Source organism: Balaenoptera acutorostrata, chromosome 4 (assembly GCF_949987535.1).
Source record: "Balaenoptera acutorostrata chromosome 4, mBalAcu1.1, whole genome shotgun sequence".
Lineage (NCBI taxonomy): Eukaryota > Metazoa > Chordata > Mammalia > Artiodactyla > Balaenopteridae > Balaenoptera > Balaenoptera acutorostrata.
Genome location: NC_080067.1, coordinates 54,687,474 through 54,715,059, shown reverse-complemented (window position 1 = coordinate 54,715,059; position 27,586 = coordinate 54,687,474). Strand labels below are relative to the sequence as shown.

The window sequence follows — 27,586 nt, the reverse complement described above, 5'->3', positions numbered from 1 at the left end:
AGTGAGGAACTGACTGCCTGTCAATAGCCCTGAGTGAGCTGGGAAGCAGATCCAACAGCTGTCAAGCTCTCATAAGACTTCAGCCACAGGTAACATCATTAAAGCACCTTTCTAAGCTCCTGAGCCATCACATTCAACTAAACTGCTCTTGGATTTCTGACCCTCAGATACTGTGTGAGATATGTTGTTTTAAGCTGCTAGACTTCAGAATAGTTTGTTATGCTGTAATTGATAACTAATACCAGAAGTGGAGGTGAGGAAGATGTTAAAGCAAGAGTCCAAGTATCTTGAAAGAGAATAATCACAAAATGCTATGTTCATCACATAAAATATTACATAAAATTTCACATTTTACAATTAAAAGTTTCTCGTTAGTTATTTGCTGTGTAATGAATAGACTTTAAAGAAACAAAAGGAGAAAATGTCAATCTTAAGAAACAAGAACACTGAACTCACACAGGATACCAAGAAAGCTTGAATCAATTTCATTGGCATTAAAAGTTTTTATTTGGAATTTAATCCACAATCTATACAAGTTATTTACAAGGCATGAAAATGGAGAACAGCACAAAATACAGTTGAGGTATAAGCTAAGAGCACAGTATGTCATGTTTCAATAAATATAATTCAAAATTTGTAAACTAAGTGACCAGATAGATGAGTCTTGTTTTATAGTAAAACCATATAAAATATTTATTTCACGTGAGGTAGAGGACAGTTTTGTGTGTCATGTAATACAACCAACCACAGCAATTTTAACCATAAAACTGTACATCATTGGCAAGATTTTAAATTGAATTATGGTCAATGTAGTCAACAATTTGTTTCAACAGTTGCATAACAGATCTTTCATTTACTGCCTTCACAGATTAGAACTTCAGAAATAATTTAAGACTACTGTGTTGGCTTAAAATTATCAGGACAAATAAATACTTCTAACAGAATGGTTAAAAGCAAGTATATTTTATTTCTCCCAAACTATAATTCCCCAAGAGTTGTTCAAGATTTAGCAATTCTTTTAGTAGGATTTTTTTTTTTTTACTAGAACTACTTTAAGTATGCTGTGCTTTATTTTCAAGTGAGGTATTTATATTGAAGAAAAAAAAATCTTACGAATTTCTCTTACATTCAACTAACTTAATACACTATTTTGTTTTCTGGGCTTAATTTTTAAAATGTCGGTTTTTACATTTGTTCAATTTAATTCAAACACAGTAGCACTATATAAGACATTTAATTCTATCACTAAACAACAGGCTCCAAATTGCATTATGCATTATAGTTTAGAAGCCAATTAAAATGGAAAGATTTTACGAAAGAAAAAAAAGAGACTGTCCTTTTAAACAATATGCAATATAGAATACCCATACGAATTTCTTCCAATAATGGAAATCCTTAAGTGTCTTACACTAGAAAAAAATGTTAAGCTGTTTAAGTTATTCAACCCCACGATGTATAATACAGCAGTAATGTGTCCCTTATTGCTGGCAGCTCAATAAAAACTAACATGTAGTTTCAAGCACAGAAACAGATGTACAGTATGAGCACAACTTTTCATTCTATTAATTTTTAATATCCTGTCGCGCAGATTAAATGTGTAAGAGCAAATAAAAATGAGGATTCTTCCCTAAGCAATCAAAACATAAGTCATTGAGAAGACAATTTTAGATACTGATCAAAAACCTTCAGCACCAGCTTTCCTATTACTTTTAGGGAAATAACCTTGAGCATGTTTCATATTACTCAAGTTTCTTTATCATTTTACTTTCCTTCAAACAGAAACCATAGATGTGCAAATAAAATGGTTGTTCTGTCATGTCTTCTAAAATATATGGGTAACCTGCAAGTATCATTGTACTCAGTCTATTACACCTACTTTAGTAACTGGTTTTCAATTCAATATGTACAAATGATTTTCTAGCTCAACTGGTAATATATTAAATATGTTATAAAATTAGTTCAAGAACCATAAAACATCCTGACTCTCCTGGACACAGAAATTCAAGCAAAAGAATATGCTTTACAAAACTAAAGCACAAGCCAAACTTACGTTGTTGGTCAAAGCCTTTCCTAGTGTTACAAATTGCATTTGTGAAATCAGGGTTGTTTAGAGCTTCCTCAATGACAGCAGGTTTTACATTTACTATAGATCTGGTACCTTTTTCTCATAAAGTTTAGAGTATAGAAACTATCATCACCCAAATTAAACATTACTCATCACACAGTAAACCGACATTCTATCTTTTCTTCCTTTTAAAGATGCTCTAGCACCTTGGATAGGCCGTTCCTTTAACGCAGCTTTTTAAAGTAAATATTTTTATATTTTTCCTAAAAAGAAAAATATTATGACATCTGCGGGAAAATCCGCTTGCCTGATGAATTGGCACACAAAAACTAACAAACACTGAAACAAACTTTAAGCTAGCAACCAACACACAAAATGAGCATGCAAAAATAGAAGAGTAATTATATGGATATTTTTAGCAGAGGCCACTTGTAGAGTATTACAGAGTCTCTATATTCTCAAGCTATGTTGTACAGTTTAACTTGAAATTACTTTGAACTATAATAGGCGTACTATTTACAATTGACTAAAAAAACATTTTCAAAGAATTTAGACAGAAACTGATGGCACATCAGTGTATCTTCTGGAAAATGAAAACCATACAATTTCACGTGGCAAGTTTCCCTTATGTGAAGAACTAGAAAAAATAGCTCTTTACTCAACTCCAAATTAAGAGTTTATGATAATTTAAAGGTGATTAAGCATTGCTTAGAACTTTTAAATAACATATTTCAAAGATTAGGCAATTTGTTTTAGAAGTTTTGAGTTGAAACTTAAGTAAGCTTACCATTTAACTAAGTAACATAAGTAGATTTTGAGTGAATTAGAAAAACAAATGAAATTATAGGGGCCTGAATTATACCTCCCAAAAAGCTTCGCTGTGACACAACTAACACACAACTAAAATGAAACAGTATCATAAAATGTATTTGTGATTTTTCTTTCTCCAGATAAAGAAAAGGTATTAGGAGGGTATGTCATTTTTAATATTTTGTTCCTGTATGTCACTTTAACATGCATTCCTCCTTAAGGAGGAACAAGAATCAACAAATTAATTGCAGGTTTAATATAGTAAAAGTTAAATGGAAAATAGAAAATACACATTCAGACCATACTCTAGTAAAGAAACTATACTTTGGGAAGTACAAAAATTCTTTTAGGATATATAAGTACCATTAAGCAAAATATGAAAATAACTGGTTAAATGATAACCTACTTATTTTTGAAGTTCTATACCAAGTATCTATTGTCTAAGATGGGAATAGTAAATAACCTTAACCTTAGCTGATATATTTAAAAAATAAACTTAGCTCTCAAGTTAATTTCATACAGTACCTTACACGAGAACATAAACATAAAATTCATGGGATAATAATGTTGATTAATGGTAGCTTCAGGAAACTTTCTTTAAAAAATGCATACTAAGAATTTTACCTAGTATCTTTTAAGCCAAGAATTAACTAATATGAAATTTGCCATTAAAGAATGACAGGATTTTCTGTGCAAAAAAAAAAAAAGAAAAGTGCAGAAGAAGTTGCCCCTCCCCCAAACTATGGAATTCCTGTCTTCTAAAAATCATCTAAAAACCTTTTAGTAGCAGATAACTAAACTTCCCTATATTAACCTATCATACACTACCAGTTGACTGTAAATTCCTGATTTTGATATTAAATAGTAACTGAAAATGGTCCATTCGTGCACATTTTGGTAAGACTTAACATTTAAACATACAAAAGTCCAAAATAACCTTCAAAGTGTTTAATATTTTACAATTTAAAGGAAAACAAATCCATTAAGGAAAACAAATCCATTATATAAATTTCAGTAAGACCCACAACTACATATAAAAACTGTACAGGAGGATTATGGATTGTATGGAAACTGATGTACATCAATGGTATCAATTTTTCTCAAGTACATTAATATTTTCACAACACTATTAACAACATAAGCAAAAGTTCAAAAATTATTTCATTTTATTCCCTCTTCTAAAGTTGCTGCATAAAAATTTTTTTCTAAATATAACCACATTTAAACAGAAAATCTAATTATAACCGCTTCTTATGTTTAGCAGCAGTGTATAAGAAAGCATGTTATCCTTCCCCGTGGGGTGTGCTACAACCTCATCAATGAAATTCCTCTAGTGATAAACTGTCTCTTAGGAGATATTAAATAGAAGAGAACTGGTGGAAATTCATTCCACAATATGAACAAAATAAAAGCAAATTTTGATTATAATAATGAGTATACTATATTAACTTAGAAAGGAGATTGTGTTCATGAAAAAAAATGGAGACTCAACTCCTTGAGTAGCTCTATATATGAAATATGAAGCCACCATTGTATCTAAAATTGAATCTAAAATATGGATAACAAAATTGATCAAAACTATTTTCTATCACACAATGCAGCTTTTAAAAAGTATGCAACTGTTAAATTGCATTAGAAATATAGGCAGATTATCTAATAGTTGAAACCGTAAAGTACTGTTACTAAGCTGGTTGAAAAAAAAGTACAAAGAAACATACATTTTCATTCATTTGGAAAATGTAAAAATTTATATACTAATATACAATCTCTTCACTTTCTCTGATCTACAAATGGATACAATGCCTAGTTATTTTCATGCAGATAAATTGTTCATAATTCAATTACCAAAGCAAACAAACAAAAATAAACCCTGTTGGGAACACACAGATGAATCTCTTCAAAGGCTTCTATTCTTTAGCAGTCTTCGATGATTTCAAAATTTGCAGCTTTAGCTCTTTTATCATCATCTCTAACTTCTGTCTTGCCTCCCGTTCCTGTCTGAGTTCATCCTGGAGTTCTTGCCTATCAGCCTCGGCATGGTCCAATCTCTGTCTCAGTTCTGCCAGCTGTGTGATTTAGAAGACTGTGTCAGTTTTCATTCAGTTTTGTTTTTCCACTTACTCCTCACATCATGGCAAAGACCTCCTTTCAAATTACTTATTACAAAAATGAACTATTTCATGCATGCATCTCTTGAATATCTAATACTATTAATCAGACTTTGACATGACCTTAAAATGAAGGTGAAACAAAAGGTCAAGAGAACTGAACACCTAGAACACTTTCATTATGCCCTACACTTCAGTATACCTCTCATCACAGCTGGCTCAGGTTAAGAGTTATTTGTTCATCTTCCCCAAGTTGTGAGCTACTATTCATTTTTGCCCGAGTGCTGTGAACATAGTGGGCAACAGTTCATGTTTGTTAATTCGTTGATTTGAAAGCCCATATACTACATTAAAATAACATAACCTCTGATATTCAGATAGCTAGAGATTAGCAATTTGGACAACTAAACTACAGAAACCTGATAAGTTTAAAGTAATAAAGCAATCAAGGTCAAAAAATCATCTTGGATGATATAAAGTTGTGTTTAACAGAACTGTCTATTCTGAAATCTAGTCTAAATGAAATGAGCTTAACATAAAGTAATTTCTTTAATGAAATTAAAATAACGGCTTCAATTTCCACACTGAAAGGGCAACACTATACAAACTGTGTAATTCTTACCTGTGCTGCATATTCAGCCTCTTTATCTTTTTCTAAATTTGAGTCACAGGTACATTTTTGCTTCATTACCTGCTCTAATTTTTTCTCTAAGTCTTTCTGTTCAACATAAAATTCTTCCATTCTTTGAGCATGTTCATTCTGCAAAGATTCAAGCTCTTTCTGTAAATTCTGCTGTTCTTCAGTGAGTTCCTTCATAGCTTTTGAACTACTCAACATTTCAACTTCCTGTAATTTAAAGAATCACAATATAATTTTTACTTTATTTCTGTCACATTAGAATTTTCAATTCAGGAAAAAACAGGACAGAACATATCTAAAATTCAGCTGTCATATCAATTCTATACATAAGTAATTATCTTGAAAACTATCTTCTCTAAAAATTTTAAAGTATATTAATCTTTCTTATAAATGTACAACTGAATAATCTTAAATACATTTAACAGCATCTCATCTTGACTTTCCTTAAGAATATGCAAAAGTATCTTTTCACAATGGACTATCATTTAGATAACAATTTTACCATCTGAAGTTGTTGCTTCTTCTGCAAAATTGAGTTCAGTTTTTCCTGTTGTTTTACATAAGTTCTCATTACTTCTTCCATGATTTTTCCCTTATCATCCTCACAAATGACATCCTTGACGAGAAGTGGAGACGAAGCTGCAGCATCACGGTCAATTCCCGCCTTGCTTGTGTCTCTGGCTAAGTTGCAAGTGGTAGGCTCAGGTTTCTTTTTGCTTGCCGAATTATTCGAGACTGATGGATCTTTGAAAGGCAAAAATGAAGTAACAAAGTATGAATATCACTCTGTTAAAAAGTCACTGGAACAATCCATAAATGAAATTAAGAAAACAATTTCATTTACAAATGAAATAAAAAATAATAAGATACTTAGGGATAAACTTAACAAAATAGTATAAAACTTGTAAAATGAAAACTACAAAACATTATTGAAAGAAATAAAAGGCCTAAATAAATGGAAAGCCATCCCATGTTTATGGATTGGAAGACTTAATATTGTTAAGATGATATCATGATCTGAATATCAGTGACCTCCAAAATTCATATGTTGAAATCCTAGCCCCCCAATGCAATGGTATTAGGAAATGGGGCTTTCAGGAGGTAATTAGGTCATAAGGGTAGAGCCCCCATTGATGGGATTTATGCCCTTATAAAAGAGACTCCAGAGAGCTCTCCCACCATTTGAGTACACAGTGAGAAGATGGCCATCTATGAACCAGGAAGCAAGCCCTTGCCAGACCAAATCTGCTAGTGCCTTGATGTTGGATTTCCCAGCCTCTAGAACGTTGAAAAGTAAATGTTTGTGGTATAAGCCACCCAGTCTATGTTATTTTTGTTACAGCAGCCCAAATGGACTACAATAAATGATAATACTCCCCAAAATGATCTACTTTTTCAATGCAACCCCTATCAAAACTTCAACTGGCTTTGTGGCAGAAATTGACAAGCTGATTCTAAAATTCATATGGAAATAAAAGGAAACCAAAATAGCCAAAACAATCTTGAAAAAGAATAACAAAGTTGGAGGACTCACAATCCCCAATTTCAAAGCTTATTACAAAGCTACAGAAATCAAAATTGTGTGTAGTACTGGCATAAAGACTGAGTCCAGAAACAAACCCATACTTTTATGGGCAACTGGTTTTCAACAAGGGTGCCAAAACAATTCAATCAGGAAAGAGTATTCTTTTCAACAGTGTTGGGACAACTGTATCCATATACAAAGAATGAGGTTGAACTTCACACCTTATATAAAAATTAACTCAAAATGGATCATGGACTTAAATGTAAGAGCTAAAACTCTTAACTGGATTAGGCAATGGTTTCTTAGACATGACACCTAAAGTAAGCAATGAAAGAAACAATAAATTGGACTTCATCAGAATTTAAAATTTGTGTTTCAAAGGACACTACCAAGAAAGTAAAAAGACAACTGACAGAATGGCAAATCCTATATCTGATAAGGGTCTAGTACCATAATGTACAAAGAACTCTTACAATTCAGTTGTAAAGAGACAACCCAATTTAAAAATAGGCAAAGGATCTCAACAGGCACTTCTCCAAAGATTTGCAATGTCCAATAAAAACATGAAAAGATACTCAGTATCATTAGTCATTGGAGAATTGCAAATCAAAACTATGAGATATCATTTCACAACCACTAGGATGGCTATAATCAAAAGACAAACAATAACAAGTGTTGGCAAAGATGTGCAGAAATCAGAGTCCTCAAAAGCCGCTGCTGGAAATGAAAATGGTGCAGCTGCTTTGAAAAGTTTGGCAGTCCCTCAAGATATTAAACACAGAGTTACCATTTGACCCAGCAATTCCACTCCAAAATATATAGCCAAGTGAAATGAAAACGTACGTTCACATTAAAACTTGTGCATAAGTGTTCATAACAGCATTAGTCATAATAGCCAAAAAGTGGACACATCCAAATGTCCATCAACAGATGAATGAATAAACAAAATGGGGTATTATCCATCCATATAATAGAATGTTATTAAGCCATAAAAAGGGAAGAAGAACTAATACATGCTATAATATGGACTGAGAAAATATCCTTGGTGGAAGAAGCTGGACAACAAAAGGCCATATGTTGTAGGATTCCTTTTATATGAAATGTCCAGAATAGGCAAATCCATAAAAACAGAAAATAGATTGATGGCTGACAGAGCCTGGTGAAAGGGAAGAATGAAGAGTAACTTCTACTGGATTACAGGGTTCCTTTTTAGGGTGATGAAATGTTCTGAAATTAAATAGTTGTAATCATTGCACAACTTCGTGAATTTACTAAAAGCCACTGAATCATATACTCTAAAAGGGTAAATTTTAAGGAATATGAATTACATCTCAACAATTTTTCTAAAGTCTCTAGAATTAAATAATTTGGGAAATATAATGCAAACATGGTATAATGGTATTAATACATTACTAATTATTGTTTGCCATATTTAAATCCAAGGAAAACTGAGTTTTTAAAATCTCAAAATTACAGTACAAAAACTCCTGAAGAATCTCAATTATCTATGAAAACAGATAACTAGAGGGCTCTTAGACTGCTCTGAGAAAGCTGAGAAGAACTGTCGCACTTGCCTAAGCTGCAAGCAAAGCTCTGCATCTATGGAGAGGGTAACACAGGCAGCATGTGAGCAGACATGTCTTGTCTGGTCCACGGTATTTTACAAGGCACTGTAACTATGCAGTTTTTTTTAATGTCCAGCCAGCATTCTCCATTTATGCCATCTGCCTGGCTCCCGCAGCTATGAGTTTTCAGACCTTGCTTATTCCATGACTAAGTGTCTCTGAGTCCTATACCTAACTACTCTTACATACACTTTTTTTTTAAAATTAAAGTATAGTTGATTTACAATATTATATTAGTTTCAGATGTATAACAAAGTTGATTCAATATTTTTATAGATTATCATATACTTTTCACATTATTAGTTAAAAGGTTTCTCAGTTCACAGCAAATTAGAAAGAAAAATAAGGACCTTTTAAGAAATCTGACAGTAAAGAAAAGGCAGGAAGAAGAAAAAACAATTAGACAAAAGTCACTTGCAATATGCAGCCATGCAGTCTATTTTCTAGCTCATGAGCCTCTATAGCTATCACCATTCTAGATAAGCAGAACAACTGAGGGTCTAAGTAGTCACTCAAGAGTTTTGAAAGGTGGTATTTTTTTTTTTAAGATAAAAGCTTCCATTATCTGGAAAATTCTCTTAAATAGAAATCCTCTTTGAAAATGCTGAATATGTTTATTAGCTATTTGATTTTAAAAAGATAATTTCTGAATACTTACCTAAGCGGCTATATAATTCTCTACTTGTTTTCAGATCCATTTTCTCCTGTTCCTCCAGTGAAACATCTGGATAAGACACTATTTTTTGATGTTTCCCACTACTGTGAGGCTTCTCTGAGTGTCTTGGTATAGATCTACTTGCCTCTGTCTTTGTGACCTCTTTAGGCTGGGATACAGCCGAAGTAAGTGACACATTTGGGGCAACCACTTTATCGCACATGTATAAGTAGTAGCTGAAAACAAAGAATGGCAAAAGAAGATACATATTACATTTAGGTAAAAAGAAAAGTATATTACATCAATTTCTATGGTTAAACAATTTTTTTTAAATCAAACCAGATAACAGAACAACTCAGAAAATAAGGGTCATAGAAAGGAATTCTTGAAAAAGTACGTAGTTGAGGCAGAAAGAGCAACATTATGAGGTTATTTTTGTTATTTTACAAAAAGTAGTTTCTAAGCACTTAAAAAGATACTGGAAAATCAGTCTCTTCTCCTTCCCTCAAAACCACATGAGAACTAAAACCATGAAGTACTTTACAGAGCAGTTCAACAGCCCTGAGTAGGTAAGGTTTATGCCGAAAGAAAACAGACTGTACACTACTCTGGAGGACTATTTCCTTGTCTGCCACCCCTCCAAACCAAGGAATCCTTGTTCTTTATTGTGGTGAGACTGATTCAGTCCCACACTGCAAGGCTATGCCCTGACTCATCACAGCCCCAACAAAGAGCTCCCAGGGCCCTTCTCCCTTCTCAGGGAGAGAACCAGCATTCTGAACGCTGCCCAGCTACTGGGCAGTCCTCCTTGGATCAAACCCCACAGAGCAATCTTCTGAAAATACTTCAGCATTTCTTACTTATTTGATAAAACAGCAATAATAAATTGTGCAAAACTAAGATCAAAGGGATAACTACCAATTTTACTCAAAGCTCATATAAAATTGTTCAGGAGATTATCTGAGAGACTCATGGAACAAAATTTGAGCTAGATATTTAAGTGCCATATGATTAACTGTAATCTGCTTAACCTTTAGCCAAAAGATGCAACCATTTAACTAACACTTCATCTTCTGAACTCTAAATAATCTTGTCTCGTATCACATTTTCCTTGTACAGGACATCTATATAGTTCCTCTTTACCAATCACATGAATTCTGAGAATGAAAACTCAGTATTCTGCTAAGAAAACTGACAGGTTTATTACTGCCCAAAAACTTACTTCAAATGTAATAGGAATAGAAGGAACTATATAAATGTAAGTAAGATTGAGATTCTTTATCACTGTGCTTGGGGAGATAAATATGTATAGTAGCAGATAAAAATCTAGGTTTTATAAATAAAAACTGTAATCTAAGGTGCATTTTTATTGAAAATATGAAATTGATTTTGAGGGGTGTGGCTACTATGAAATCCTCTAAGTTTCAAAAAAGTTTCATTTTAAAATATCAAAGTTGCACGCCACACTCTTGAAGAGTTGGTTTACTTCTTGAAGGGAAGTAAGAAAATAAAAAGAAAACTTCCATTTTTTTCACTTTAGGGAAAAAAAGAAATGACCTATTTCTAGGGAAATAAAAACACATAGAAACTCACAGGAAAGGTTAATTCAAATATTCAACACTATTTATAATTAATTTCATTGATTAGCAAAAAAACCCTAAAACTATAAAATGAATTCCCAGGGCCTAGAATAGTACCTGATGCATAGATGTTGAATGAATGAATGAATGAGCCCATATCCACTCACCTGGGGTGTAGAAATGAATGTGTCTGAGAAACATGGTCACCTTCCTGCTTTATAACTGGATACCATGACTGTAATTCCATTCCTGGTGGTGTATCTATCTGTAGAAAAATGTGGAAGGGGAAAAGTTTATTGAAGGAGGATGTGATGGGTAATTTTATGTATCTACTTGACAGAGCCATAGGCTGCCTCCGGAGAACACTGACTAGTAAAGAATTATGTTATTTAAGAATCATCTTCTAATAAGGCAGTCTTTCCTTAAAGTACCATGTCTAGTCACTTAAAACCAAAAGAGACATGAACTGTCCCATCACAAGAACAGTTTTAGCATGTATGTTAACATGGACTACCAGAATGATTTCATCAAATATCATACTTATGGTATCTATTTTAAAAATCCATTTTAAATAATAGTACTCTGCAAATGTGCAGCATTGGTAAGTTCTGATTCTTCTCGCTGTTACAATTACCTAGAATATACCCCCCCATCCCTATAGTATTTCTTAGCATATTATATTAGATAACATTCTACAGCAATATTTTGCCAAACTTTAAAACCACTGTGTCTGCTAACACTTATCAGTAAACCACATTTTCTCATAAATATGAAAAGCTCTTTTTAGCACTGAAGGATGAACTCTACCTGTAAATAAAGTAAGAGGAGAAGATAACTGGCTACCTCAAAGTTCATGATAAGAACTTTATATCCTGCTTAGTTCTAATGAATACCTCATTAAGTAGGTATAATTATCTCCATTTTACAGCTCAGAAAACTGAGGTTCAGAAACTGAGATAGAAAAGAATAAATAACCTGTGGTTACTAACTTCCTCATTTGGTTTGTTTTATATTTTGTCTCCCCTCCCCCGACACACACACACATATTGGTAGGAGATCAATGTTTTGTTAAGAATTACTGGGCAAGGAATTTGAAAGACTAACAAGAGACAAGATTATAGCGAAAAGAACAGCATTTCGAAAGGATTTAAGAGGTGAGTATTCAGTGAGGGCCTCTAGACTCTATAAGAGTAGAATTTGTTTCAAAACCTCACAATCCTGATCAAGTATTCTAAAGTTCAGAATCGGGGGCAAAATCAACTGCTTATTTATAAAATAAATCAATCATTTGTTTACACAGTTTCTCAGCCTATAGCTTAGTTCTACCATAAATTAGAAAGGGAACTGACTGCTGGCAACAGAAATACTAAACGATAGATACCAGGTGCCAGCTGACAGCCTAGGGAGAGACGAGAATTACAAGACACAAACACAAGAACTGATTCGAAAAGCAAGACAATCTGAGGGCTTTATCACACATAGGCCAGGGCAAATAATTTAATACATCTCAATTGTTCCCTACCCTTATCACAACAGAGTAACTGATGTTTAAGAAGTCTTGAGTCAACATGACATAGTTATAGTCGATATTTACACTTATATTTATTAGTATACCATATACATATATGTATACCATACACATACCATTTAGAAAGACTGAAAACTATTTAAGACATTTTAGAATTCATTTAAAAAAAGGTTAAAGTTTTTAAAAAGACACAGTGCTGAGAAGAGTAGTTTCATCATCTAGAAAACTCACTTAGGCAGAACATTTTTCACCCCAACACTGTGATAAAAGAGGTGTTAATGAGCAGGGATAAGCTCACTCTAACAAATCGATGAAATATAAGATTGGCTCAAATTAAATGAGAATTTCATTTTTAGAAGTTATTTGTTAAACTCATTATTTAGAAAATATGGAAAGCTCCACTTTAAATCAGTTTTATATCTGAGACAATTCTGGATGTACTGCCCAAGAAATCAACTGTTTCCAGATTTTTTTTTTTTTTTTAATTTTATAGCTACTTTATTTATTTATTTATTTATTTTTGGCTGTGTTGGGTCTTCGGTTCGTGCGAGGGCTTTCTCTAGTTGCGGCAAGTGGGGGCCACTCTTCATCGCGGTGCGGGGACCGCTCTTCATCGCGGTGCGCGGGCCTTTCACTATTGCGGCCCCTCCCGTTGCGGGGCACAGGCTCCAGACGCGCAGGCTCAGTAGTTGTGGCTCACGGGCCCAGCTGCTCCGTGGCATGTGGGATCTTCCCAGACCAGGGCTCGAACCCGTGTCCCCTGCATTAGCAGGCAGATTCTCAACCACTGCGCCACCAGGGAAGCCCCAGATTTTTTTAATTAAAATTACTAAAATTGATTTATACATTTTAAAGTTTTCCCTATTACAGATAACTGGAATGTCAAATCTTCAGAATAACAAATTCTAAACTTCTTCAGCCAGAGATCTTGACTTCAAATCTGATTCAATTTTGATCAAGTTCATTTTAAAACTCTACAGCTTGATTTGTATAAGTTTTACCTTTATTCATGATCCAAACTCAGTATAGCTTTGTTTCTATGATGTCTCTAAACTTCAAATGTCACCTTAAATAATTGCTAGTGCATTCTTTCTATTTAAACATCCATTCCTCTCCAGTTTCTGACCTTTATTTTGTTTCCTATTCTTGCACCAACACATGAAGAGAGTCATAGAGGAGGGGTTATTAAAAAAAACCTTCCTTAAAGATCGCTTAGTGCAGTCCTCTAGGTAATGTCTGAACTCCCTATACAAAATCCCTGATGAGTGGCTATTCGGCCTCTGCTTAAACAGCAGCTTGAGGTCAAGTACTGTCTTAATCACTTTTGTATTTTCAGTACCTAGCACCATGCCTGGCATGTAGTAGGGACTCAATAAATACTTGCTGAATGAATTCTGAATGACAGTGTAGCTCACTAATTCCCAGGGTGGCCTTTTTTAAGGTTAATCTGCTACCACGAAACTCACAAGATAGTCTCTTTCACATTTAATACCCTTCTGTTCAATGAAGTACCAACAATCCTAACAGTCTCTGGGTTGTATTTTTAGAGATCAGATCTACAAATTAAATAATATAAATGATGGGGAAATGCACAACACTAACCATGATAAAATGTTGGGAGTTAATTTTACCTAATATGCTGTGGTAAGCCATAAACACATTTATAACAAATTATCCTAACTGCATGTTAAAAACAATCACGAAAAGCACATATTATACAACAGAACATTCACGGGCATGCCAGATTTTCTCATCTATTCTGCATTTGTGGCAACATACAAATTAGGTCTTCAAAAAAAATAACAATATAATGAAATGGCACAGCAATAATGCTACTACTGATCAGGAATAAAAATGAGACAACAAGATACACACATCTATTGCCTTTTCTTTTACCTTTCAATACGAGAATAACTTCATTCCCTTCGTGTACTTAAACATTAAAATAGAATACATTACATTACTTGGCAAAGAAGAGAAGTAGATCACTTAGTAGCTTAAGTTAGAGCCTTAAGATTTTAAAATACTTCTATTGCCCAACTTCCCCATAATTATCTACCACAAAATGAACAGATGGCATCCTCATCTGAAACATATAAGAAAAATTTCAGACATATGATTTCATTCCAAAAGTTCTTTCTCTAAGTCGTAAAACAACAAATAACGTCTATGAAAGCAAAATTTAAATAAGCCCAAAATGTACAGAAGTTAACTTTAAGTAAAAATTAGGAAATGCTTTAGGCAAGTTTCTCTAAATTTCAACTTACTGTGTTATGTACACATGACCCTTTAATAATCAGGTCTCCTAATAAAGAATCATTGTATTTTGGTACCATGCTTATTAGCCTCACAATGACAAATAGTTTAGAGAACTTGATTTCATTTACAAAAAGACCAATAAGCATTTGTCACCACTTTCTAGTTACAAAAGCAATTCCACCCACTCAGCACCCTTTGTATACTAACATTCCAATTTGCACTAAAAAAAACCCCAAAAAACAAAAATCAAAATGCTTTAAAATTCCCAGATTTATCTTCAATAATAAACTTTGATTTTGGGTGGCACTTTAGTTTCTAATTACAGTGTCAGATTAATATCATGATCTTTAAGTCCTAATGACAAACATTGATGAACTAAAGAAATCAAGACAATATCTCAAAGTATTGATGGGATTTCAAAAATTCCCCTCAAAAAATCAGAATTAGATCTTTTAAAAATATTTTTAAAATAGAATTTAGAAAGACAAAGATTAATTTTTACATTTTGGTATTTATAAGCCAGTAAGCATATGAAGGACTAGTAGACTGATAAATTTCCTAGTCTATCTCCTATAATGATGTGCTTACATAAAAAGTAAAATATAATGCATATTAAATACACATTACTTTGTACAAGCCAAACATAAATCGTTAGCAACCTTAGTAAACACATGACCAAACACATAGTTAAGCAACAACTCCTTAGCTATAAAGCCAATATACCTGCCAGGTTCCTTTTACTGTGTATAATACTAAGACATTCAAGTGGTCCATAAATGATTTCAGAAGGACACAAAAGACACCCTACCAGACAGCTGCCAACGACTCCTACTGAAAGAAACTGAATCTCTCAGAACAGGATCAGGTTTCCTCAATACTTCCAACAGGTTGTGAATGAGTGTTTCAGCAACTGAAACAGGAATAGTGTTACAAGGTAGCAAATCGCTACTTATGAGATTTTAAGGCTTAGTTTTGTGCCTCATTTCATTGTAATTATTAGAATTAATCAACCTAATGCAAAACCGGAACAATATGGTCTAAGCACTTCCACTAACTTATCAAAGATGGATCTGCAGAAATCACAACAATGTCTGTTGCTCCTCCACACTGCAGAATCATATCTACCTCACAAAGCCAATTTTAGGTTTAAAGTGCTTAAAAACTCTCACAGGAAAAGCAAAGGCTCACATTCTTATAATGTGCAACTCTCTTCTTAAATCCTTCATGGAAACAAAGCCATGTAAAAGTCAGTAGAACGATATTCCTCCCTTAAACTTAAAGGAAACAAGGCTTCCCTGGTGGCGCAGTGGTTAAGAATCCGCCTGCCAATGCAGGGGACAAGGGTTCGAACCCTGGTCCAGGAAGATCCCACATGCCGCAGAGCAACTAAGCCCATGCGCCACAACTACTGAGTCTGCACTCTAGAGCCCGCGAGCCACAACTACTGAGCCCGCGTGCCACAACTACTGAAGCCCACATGCCTAGAGCCCATGCTCCGCAAGGACAAGCCACCGCAATGAGAAGCCCACACACCACGAATTTGCTGCAACTAGAGAAAGCCCATATGCAGCAACGAAGACCCAATGAAGCCAAAAATAAATAAATAAAATAAATTTATTTTTAAAAAAAACTTAAAGGAAACAGAACAAACTGATAAAAATCCTGTTAATTTCTGGGACTTTAAAAACAATTTCTTTACACTGGAATTCTATGGTGTCCAAGCCACTTAATATTGCAATTATTTGAAAATTTCCATGTCATATACATCTTTTCACTAAAATATCTGTTATAAAAAGTTTTATAGGGCTTCCCTGGTGGTGCAGTGGTTAAGAATCTGCCTGCCAACGCAGGACACATGGGTTCAAGCCCTGGTCCGGGAGGATCCCATGTGCCGCGGAGCAACTAAGCCCATGCGCCACAACTACTGAGCCTGCGCGCCACAACTACTGAGGCTGCATGCCACAACTCCTGAAGCCTGTGTGCCTAGAGCCCGTGCTCCGCAACAAGAGAAGCCACCACAATGAGAAGCCCGCACACCGCAACGAAGAGTAGCTCCCGCTCACCGCAACTAGAGAAAGCCTGCACCCAGCAACAAAGACCCAACGCAGCCAAAAATAAATTAATTTTAAAGAAAAGTTTTAATCTATATACATGTAAGGCTTTGCTTTTCTATCCCATTTCAGCATAGATGCTTTTTAAAAATTATCTCAGATTATTTTGGCCTTCAAGTAATGTAAATTGACAATATCAAAATGTAAATTAATTTTACTATGTGCAATATATTGCATTTTTAAAAGTTTTACTCTATTTCATGTATTTTTTAAATGCTGGTGACCCAGTAAATTGACTTCTTTGATATCCCCCTCACCCTTCTCAACTGAGGTTCTCAAGAAAATTAAGCCCAAACTCTGCAAAGCTTCCATGGTATGCATTAAATTAACTTCTCTCCAAAGGACTTAGAAAGGTACTATATACCATCCTTTCTATGGCCTAATTCTCCTCTCATAGAACCCCAGATGAGAAAGGCTGCATGGGTGACAAATTGCAATTTGATAAACACTGCTCTAAGTACATGTCCTAAAGTTTGTCCTAATGTATTATTTCAACAATTAGGTCTTAAATTAATAACATGTGCACTCTACAGATGCTTTTGCACAGATTTACAAAGCATTATGTACGTAAAGGAATAAATTCCAATGGTGGTTATCACTACATGGTGAAATTATGAGGAAATTCTGTTTTCTTCTTTGTACTTTTTTTAGGATTTACTCTAATGGGCCTATATTGCTTTCATAATCACACCAAAAAAATTTTTCAAAATGGAATAAAAGCCATAGTATTATGTACCAAAATGGTCTTTAGTAAGTTTAACTTTTGTATTCCTTGTCCCCATAAGAGAAACAAAATATGCACTTTTAAGGCTATTAGAAATCTCAAAATAAATTCAATACCACAAATAAAAACAAAATGCTGCTTTGCTTTAAAACTAAACTCTTTTCCTCCTTAAAAATCACTGGTAGCTTTCTAGGGCTACTAAGACTCTTCATTTCAGTTGTATCCAAACTTTTGTTAAGCATCCATCACATTCTAGGTTTAGAAACTACAAGATGAATTCCTGCCCTAGGGAGCCTCCAACTAGTCTTTACATACATATTTCTGTGACCCATTTCTAAGTCTAGGAATCAAAATGAGTTTTAAACTAACTTTAAATCTTTCCTATTCATTTCTCTTTCTGCCTAGCATGGTGCTGTAATATTTTATTTAGTGATGGAACCAAACCACACCTTAAATTATATATTCTTTATGCCTTTTTAGTCAAATAAAATCCTTACATTATTTTAATGTATATGTAACATATATGAAACCTCAACAGACCAAATTTTATGCATGGACAAAATAAAGGTTCAAGCCATTACCAAAACGATTCCCAAACTAGTTCTACCTCTTTACTTCAACAAATTGAGTTCTGGCTCCACACTCTCTACTCCCAGAATTCTAAAGGTATTGAAATTAATCCAATTCTTGCTTTCTTCCTTGTTCTCCAAGTGGTATAAATTATAACATATGCATAGGTTTGAGAACACTACTGGCTAACTATGTACTGATTCAGGCCTATCCTTTTTCTTTTCTTCCTTGAAGTTTCTTAATTCTTTTCCCATTTCTCCGACCAAAAGGATAAAACTTTTTATCAGAAGCCTTTTTTTAAACACTAACATTTTTAAATGTTCTACCATTTTTTAATGATAAAATGAATACAGACTCTATATTTCCTAAACCATAAGGGGGCACTATTCCCAAAGCCATTCTAAAGATTTCACTGAAATTTCCTTCTTATAACATATTTTATAACAAACTTGTTTTGTACCTTCTACTTGCATACTTCATTTTGATAAATAAACAAATATCCAACTAGTATAATTACTGTGTACAAACAACTAAAAGTGAGATACAGCTGAGTCCAACACTCAGTCATCTTACTTAGAAATATCTTCAGAGAATTCTAGATAAATCAAGAAAATGTTTGGGGAAAGGAAAAATCCTGAAATACATATTAGTAAATATTTCAATAATAGTTTGAAGTACCATCTGATATTTCTAGACTCTTAACTTCCAAAATACTTTTACATCCATGCTCTCATTTGATCAGTTGTCTTATTCAACAGTTTATTTGCAAATTATGTAAGTTTATTAAGGGTTAAACCGTAACTTTTCCAAAAAAATCCCCAATATTCTAAAATACAATGGAGCACTGTCTCCCAAAAATTTATTCAGTTTAAATTTTTTTTTCTTTTTCACTGAGTAACTTTGACCTGCCAAGCAGTAAACTAAATTCTGGGAAAACAGGAAAAAGATAGCCTCAAAACTCATTAAGACAGTTGTTAATTTTAGAACGTTAGACAAAAATATTCATACTCGTCCCTTATATGAGCACAAATACTTCATTTGATTCTGACCTTATCACCACTTAATAAAAATTTATGCTAATCATAAAATGCAAACTCTGCCTCTGATGTAACAATTACCATCAAATCTATCACAATTATTACTGGTACACATTTTGTCCCAACACTACTCTTTGTAGTTACCCATCCTCTCTAGTGTATTTCTTTACCTCACTTAGGTTTGTACTAAGAAACACACTTCCTAAACAAAAGTATAATAGCTTACAAGAGGGGAGAAATTTTTTGTAGGATTATCATTATTGCCAATGACCTCGCAGAAATGAACTGTAAGAAAAATGCAAAACTAAAAAAAGTGAAATGTTTAATAGGCTTTAAGAGGAAAGCTTTTAAGTTGATATCTTTAGGTAATCTATTTGCATCACAGATAATCCATAGGGTTTTTTCCCTAAGCAAAGTAAAAACTATATTATTTTACTTACCTAACAGTAGTCAAGTCTAAATGTTAGAAATCTAAATTTTAACTCCTAAAAAATTATAAAGGCATAAACCATCTTTACTTAGTGAACTGGAGACTGTCAGCCACATGCCGTAACAGCAAAGAATCACCTATAATGATCTTATCAGTTGACTACAAATAGGTTTTTCTAATGTGCTTGAAAATAATCTCAAGGAAACATCACCCTTCAAATTTTACTTACAAATGATCAGTTTGCTTGGCAAACCTTTTTTCCACAGATAGAAACTAAGATTCAACAAAATCAGAATTAGATCAAATAAATAATACCCACTGGAGATATGGAAAAGAATCAGTAATATGATATTCTTCCATATATTTGTGCACTATAAAATGCAATCATTTTTCTAATAAAAACATAAAAAACTCAAATGATATGAAGAGACAGTTTTGATAACACCATTTTGCAAAGCAACCTAGGCAGATCTACAAATCAAGTATTATTTCTTGTGGTGACCTGAGTGAGAAAGAGTTCAAAATACTATACCTCCGGTGTCTGCAAAGAATAGTCAGCTCTTCACTTAGAACACTGACCTTCTACCACTTATTTCTCCCATCTAAATATAGCTCCTAACTATGCAAAGTAAATAGTTTTTAGTTATGCAAATAGTTTGGTGACCATCACTAATATAATTTCCATCCTTAGAAATAATTTAACAGTTGCTACGTTTCAAACAATTGCCTACTGAGTTTGAGGGGTTTTTTAAAATCCAAAAAACTACTCTGACTACATTAACTAAACATACCCAATTACATTAGTGTTCACACTAAACATAAGGACCTTTAGATAAGAGGTTAATATATTTAGTATATGCTTTAATTTTTTTTTTTAAAAAGCCTGTTTTGGCTTTTTTAATGAGCTTCCTCTGGATGTGTTTGGTTTGTTGGGCAACCAATTCAGTGACTCACAGAAGATAATGAAAAATGTTCCCCAGCCAAGGACTATCTCCTTGCCCCCTTCCCAGTAAAATACCTTAGTCTACATACAAGTTAATAGAGAGCTTAAGAACCATTATACTAAGGTAAGTTGATAAGAAAAGTTAATGTTTCTCAAAATTCAGTTTCTGCTACTGAGTTTGCTTATGGGAAAAGTAGTGAAAATTACCAGACTTCAAGTCAGAAGACCTGCATTCAACTCCTGATTCTACCACTTACCAGTTATACAACCAGAAGCATGTGACCCATCTGAACCCACCGGTTTCTCATCTCAACTTCAAAAGAGAATTACTTCACCAAGTTTTGAGGAGTAAATTTTCAAAATGTGAAGTGGCAGCATGTATTACTACACATGAACTCCCCAAAAACTTCTTTCTTGAAGGTCTGATTACTGGAAATTTTCAAATTCCCTTAAATTGCTTAAAAATTCATGTAAAATTGGAAAAAATAACAGAATACACCAGAAACACTGTAGCAAATACTGCAAAACATAACATAGTAAAAAGATGGGGAAAAAAATCTCACAGCTGCCCCAAATAAAAACTGAATTCAAATTAATAAATTCTGAGACAATAAATGACTACATCCTGATGAAGGACAGTTTCAATTTTAACCAAACCCTAGCACATTCAGTTTCAGTTAAGTAAATTCATCACCTTTTTTTTTTTTTTAACCTTTATCATGGTTCTCAGATATTTTTTCTCACAAACACAGAGCAGGAATATTAGGCAAAGTAATTTATCCCAAAAATGCTTATGTCAGAGCAATCAAGATTGGACCAAGAATATCTGGCAAATAATGTGGCCACCTATGGACATGTAAGAGTCCTAGTTAGGTTAGGGCAAGATATCATAAATATCAAAAGGGGCATTCCACATTTTGAGAATACAGACAATTCTAAACACAATTTTCAGCATGGGACCAGGCCAGCTGTAAGCATGTCCAACAATGTGAGAACTGGCTTGAAGTCAATTCTGCTTTAAAATCAGTTAAACAATATAAACTTATCTAGTAGCCACAGGCAAGGAATTTCCAAGAAGTACTGACCCTTTGGAATCAGCAAGTAGCAAACTACCCTGAATTCAAGTCTGAAATTATCTTCATTGGGCTTCAGAAGCAAATCACTGTCTTAAAACTACACTGTAACTAAATTTCCCCCAAAACCTGAAAGGTTTAAAGCACAGGCCACCAAATCTTAGTTTCTTACCCAAGCTCTAATCTTGCTGTAAATAAACTTCAGTCATTTAATACTTCTGTGAAGTAGAAAGGGCAGAGATATTTCAAGGAATAAAAGCTAATTAATAGTGGAAAAATTAGATTCTTAAGATGAAACATGGCCAATCTTTTGTGGTACCAATCAAATAAAATTATACGTGTAAAACTGTTCAATGCTTGCCACATTTTAAACACTTAGTGTTAGCTATTATACTGATTTTAATCAAGTAGGAAAATATTTAAAAACCAGATCAACAAACTGAATATTTAACAGCCTAAATCTTATCTATTAGCCAGCCATTCAAACTCTCAGAATGAACTAGTTTAGCCTACCAGATAATGCAATGGGAAAATAATAAGTTTAAAATCTCTTTGCTGAGACGTTTTTATATTAATATTTATTTAATCTAAAATAATCTTGGGCTTCCCTGGTGGTGCAGTGGTTAAGAATCCGCCTGCCAATGCAGGGATACAGATTCGAGCCCTGATCCGGGAAGATCCCACATGCCGCGGAGCAGCTAAGCCCGTGCACCACAACTACTGAGCCTGCGTTCTAGAGCCCATGAACCGCAACTACTGAGCCCGCGACTGAGCCCGCGCACCACAACTACTGAAGCCCAGGCACCTAGAGCCCGTGCTCCGCAACAAGAGAAGCCACCGCAATGAGAAGCCCGTGCACCGCAAGGAAGAGTAGCCCCCGCTCACTGCAACTAGAGAAAGCCTGCGTGCAGCAATGAAGACCCAATGCAGCCAAAAATAAATAAATTAAATAAATATTTTTAAAAATTTAAACAATAAAATAAAAAATAATCTTTGTTCTGTCATAATTTTTTTTAATTATTCCTCTCTTTAAAAAAAATTCTTGGTGGCTAGAATCACGAAGTCTTCAGATAGATCTGTCTTTTGCATTTGTCTCCAGTACTGATCAAGTCTGAATATTCAATTACAGAAACAATGTCAGAAATCCTAAATATACCTTTGAAAAACGCTGTTTGGAGCCCACCACCAGAGTTGTTTTGGCTAGCTATTGTATCATTTGCAAATAGAGATAACACCAAAGTGTAAATTATCTTGAGTCCTAGGAAAACAACTGATTTAGTCATCAAAAAGCAAGATGTGTGAAAACGAGGACATGGCTTGAGAAAGAAGCCCCAAATCCTCCACTCCCTGGCTATATAATCTTGGGAAAGCCACTTGATCTCTCTGAGCCTCATTCTCTTTATCTGTAAAATGGGAATAATCCCACTTCTCTCACTAGGTTGTCTGGAAGATCAAATGAGAACACATACAGGAAAGCACTTTATAGCCTAAAACGTGTAATACAAATTTAACATATTATTTAGATGAGTTTTTGCTGTTGTTGCATGAGCAGTAATAGTTTCTTAACAGTTATATTCTAAATAGACTTTTAATTTCAAAGTAAACCATTACCGTTATTCAAAATTGCTATTAAAAAAAAAAAACTTGCCTTGGATTGAGTCCTCTTCCCATTTCTCATGCTAAATTTCTCCTTCATTTCTTCTAAAATTACCTTCAGTTTCTTTTCTTCAGGTGTCCCTAAGTATTTTTGGTTCACGTGAAGATAGCAATGCCATTTGGCTGATTCAAAGCCCCAGTGGCAAGTCCTTTTGTCGGGTGATCTGTGAGAATGCATCACAAATGTCTGGGGCGCAAACATTCCACAGCACTCCAGACACTGAATACACGGGGCATCTGGCTGAACATAAAATTGGGGTGCAAATAAACCCTGACATTTGCCTAAGCATTCATGTTCCACTTCAAAGGCACTGCCAGTTTCCTTCAACTGGGCCAATGAGCTTTTAGCAGGAAGTATACTACCATTTTGAGGAAAAGTGCGCGGCCGCAATAAAGCATTACACAGTCTTTGTGCATCAGTTAATGTGATCAGCCCGCAGGACGGGGCATTGAATGGAAGTATTCCCAGGACCTTTAAGATATGAAGCTGGTCTGATGTACACCTTGAACAATAGATGTACAATTCATCACATACTGTATTTATTTGTTGGAGTGAGAATTCTCGGAGAACAGAATTTAGGACTTGGGGCAAACAGAGTCTCTTTTCTCCTCCAACCTGAAAACAAGAAATAGACTCCCCTTCCAACACAGTCTGGGTGAGTTCTGTGGAGCTGTCAGAAGGGATGAGCAGTGGACCAGGAAGAACCTGAGGAGATGGAAGAGGCAAAAATACAGTAGGTGACATGCTTTCTTGGGAATACCGAGCGGAAAATGCTGCTGGTCCACCCAGAGAGCTCTGGCTACTTAAATGGAATTGTGCCAAAGTGTGTTTCAAACTGGGATTTAAATGTAAAGGTTCAGGCACAGAGGCACAGGTTCTCTTGACGTGCTCTTCATCAGTTTCCATTGGCGCTTCATAGTCGTCCAAGTGTTCCTTCTTTACTGTTGGCATCTTGTTTATCATCATTTTTCCATTTGCATGAATGTCTGTCATCATTTTTTTCACTGGAGGGCTGCCATCATCTCCCATCCCGTTCAGTTTTTTATTTGAGCCCTGAACCAAGGAAAAATTTGTCTGTAGGTTTTCCATTGCTAAAAACTATTGTGTTAAATAAGTAAGTCTGAGATTTGCATTGTTATCTAGTTGCTTATTTGAAGAGAGAAACACAATGTATACCAATACTTATGGTAACTTACTGTCACAGAAAATTTAAATTTCCAAAGAGAGATCTCCCTAAACTACTCAATAGATTTTGCAACTTTGTTTTGGTTCTGCTTATACTCTAAGTATAATTTCACTGCAAGTGCTATAAAATTTCTTATTGTCTAATAACACAGAAAATAATTTTAAGAGGCACACCTCCGAGGACGCCTTTGTTTTCTTAAGTTCTTCAGATATACGTATTAAAATAAAGTTACCAGTTCTCTCAATTCAAGATGTCCAAGTTCAACGCAACAGTTTGGTTTGGTTTTAAGCACAACACGCAAAAAGTTTATGCAATTACTTGAGTCAAAATTATGCACCCAAATTTAGTATTTGGCACCAAGGACACCAAAAAAGGAGGGAAAAAAGTATCTTCTCTAAAAATGATGATCTGTTGGTCTGTGTGGACAAAATGAAGGCTTGTATAAATCCTCACACCAGTTAAGAAGAGCCTCTGACTCCACGTGAACTTCTACAATTAAAAATGAAACCTAAAGAAAAACTGCCCAGTTATCTTCAGGATTACTGTTCATTCTTCTTTTAATTAATCTGGAAGAGAAGGGGGTTGGGGGAGAGTTACATTTGAATTTGCTCCAGAGCCCAAAGGGTCAGTTTGAAAATAGTTTCTTAATCTTAAACTGAGTTCACTTTACCAAAGGTTGACACTTGAGTGATTCCTTTAAATCTAATACCAGTTAACTAGAAGTACCTTCATTTAAATAGGAAAGCAATTGGGAGAATGGGTAAAGGTTGCAATAATATCCCTCAAAAGGGAGAGGGCTACTCCTACTCAGAACAAGAAGAACCTTAAAGAGATCATCTCACCCAAAACTCAATACTAAAGGTTTTCTCAGTTATGCCATTTTAGCTAAAATCACCTATTACTTCATCTCTCAATTAAAAAAAAAAACCCACCAGTTTTATCCAAAAAAATCAGATACTAGTTAACATACCTACCATATGTAAGTTACACTCTTAAGTGCACAATTCATCTAGTCAGTGTAGGCTACTTTTCTGGAATGACTGTAGGCAAAAATTAACTTTCCCTTTAAAGGGTTAGAGAATTTGCTTAATGGAAGCCAAAAGCTACAGACTCCACTCCTGGGAATCTCCATCCTTGAACAAGACTAATCCGGGACAAAAAGCACAAGGCAGACAGACCTCACAAAGAATGCAAATGGAGGAAGAGGGAAAAAAAGAAAAGATTCTTCTTCCACTTCCTTCTTGAGAGAAATTCCAAAAGGAATCCAATAAATAGAAATTTTTGCCTCCCAAACTGCGAGCAATTTACCTTAAAACAGACCCAAAGGGTTAAGGACCAAGGCCACTAGCCAACGTACTGATTTCGCCCACCACAGAAACACATCAGCCAACGCTGGCCAAGGAAGAGGGGAGGAGGCAAGACCTAGAATGGGGGAGCCCCCAAACCCTGAAATCCTCGGCCCACGCTAAGCCACCCACCCATCTCAAACCCGAGGAGGCGGCGGCGGGGTGAGGAGGAAGAGACCCGGGACGCCTCGGGGCGTGCCAGAGGGTCGTGGGAAGTGGAGGAAAAGAAGCCCCCCCCCGCGGTCTCGGAACACCCCCAGTGCCCTCCCCACACCACCCCGCTGAGTGGGCCGCTGGGAAGACTGGAAATCCCCCGTGCACCCTCTCCCCGGGAAGTTCTCGGTGTTACCCTCAGCACCCCTAAGGCTGCACCTCCCTCGCCCGCCCGGGGCCAGAAGAGAGAGGGGCGGCTGGGGAGTCCTGCCGGGATCCCCCAGCCGCTGGGCGCCGACCAACCGGGTCGAGCCCGGGGCATCCCCGCGCAGCGCAGACAGGCGGCGGGGGGGCGGGGGTCCGGGGGGGGCGGGGACGGGCGCCCAGGTCTCCCGGGTCCCGACGGCTCCGGTCAAGTGCAGCGCCCTGCCCCTGCCCACCACCCGGCATCAGCGAGACAAGATACGCCGTGAGACACCCGCCCCGCGCCGCCCCCGCTCCCGGGCTCCGACCCCACCCGTGACCCGCGCATCCGCACCCCCGACTCCGGCCTCCGCGCCCCAGGAAGCCCGACGAGCTTTGTTAACTCCCCACTACCCCCGGCGCTGCCGTCGGGCGCCCAGGGGGCCGCGCGCCCCTTGCCTCCCGCCACGTCCCCCCAGCGAGCCGAGGCCGCACCTGTGCCCGCCGCCGCCACCGCCGCCGCTCGCCCGCTCCCCTCGGCTGTGCCGGCGCTGCTCCGAACCCCACACACATCGCTACACACAGCCCTCTGACGTCACCGAGTCCTCGGCCCGCCCACGTCACTGCGGAGACACACGGCTTCCCGCAGACGCCGCCGCCGTCTCCGGCCGCCCGGGGCAGAGCGAGGGCGGAGGGGCGGGGGGTAGGGGAACGGGGCCAGCAGCAGCACCGCGCCCGCGGGCCGGCCGCCGCCTCGCGGCTCCTAGCCCCTCGGGGACGCGCGCGCCGTCTGGCCTATTGTGGCTCCCGAGGGCTCCCCCGGCCCGTCGTCTGGCGCGCGCGCCCCTCCCCCCAGGCGCGCGCCCGGCTTCCCCAGCCCCGCGCGCCGTCTGGGCGGCTGGCGCGCGGCGCTGTCTGCGGTGCACCCGGCGCAGACAGGATGTTCCCTCCCCGCCCCACCCCCACCGCCGCCCTCCCTCCTTCCTTCCTCGAGTCGCCCAGCCGGCTGTCTGGGGCCGCCACCGCCCCGCCCCCGCCCCACCCGCTGCTCGGTGGAGACGGGCCAGACCCGGGGGCGCCCTGGTCGCTCAGCCGCCGTGCGACACGGAGAGAGGGGGCAGGGCGGCCGCGCGGTGCACTGTGCGCGACCCCAGCAGCCGGCAGGGCGGAGGCAGGGCCCGCCCGGCCGAGCGCCGCCGCCCGAGGTCAGGCACGGGCGACCCTCCCCCCGCGGGGCGCAGCTGGGCCGCCCCGCCCCGGAGGCAGCCGAGCGGCGGCCGCCCAGCCTCGCCCCCCCCCCCCCAGCGTGGGCCCTGCGCGCTGGGGCTGCCCCCCGCCCCCGCGGGGCCCCCCCGCCCGAGGGCCGCCCCGCCAGCTG

The 27,586-nt window shown here is 37.1% G+C and overlaps 1 protein-coding gene across 1 annotated transcript; it reads right to left on the bottom strand.

Annotated features, from left to right (window-relative positions):
• Window positions 1-479: 479 nt before the first annotated feature.
• SKIL (SKI like proto-oncogene) lies at window positions 480-27,149 on the bottom strand. The gene is made up of 7 exons (XM_057545333.1): window positions 26,704-27,149; window positions 23,328-25,092; window positions 11,176-11,269; window positions 9,432-9,664; window positions 6,126-6,367; window positions 5,606-5,830; window positions 480-4,941 (listed from the first exon to the last, which is right to left on the bottom strand). Exons 2-7 carry the CDS (start codon window positions 24,427-24,429, stop codon window positions 4,783-4,785), a joined length of 2,055 nt encoding a protein of 684 aa, XP_057401316.1. The 5' UTR covers window positions 24,430-25,092; window positions 26,704-27,149; the 3' UTR covers window positions 480-4,782.
• Window positions 27,150-27,586: the final 437 nt, after the last annotated feature.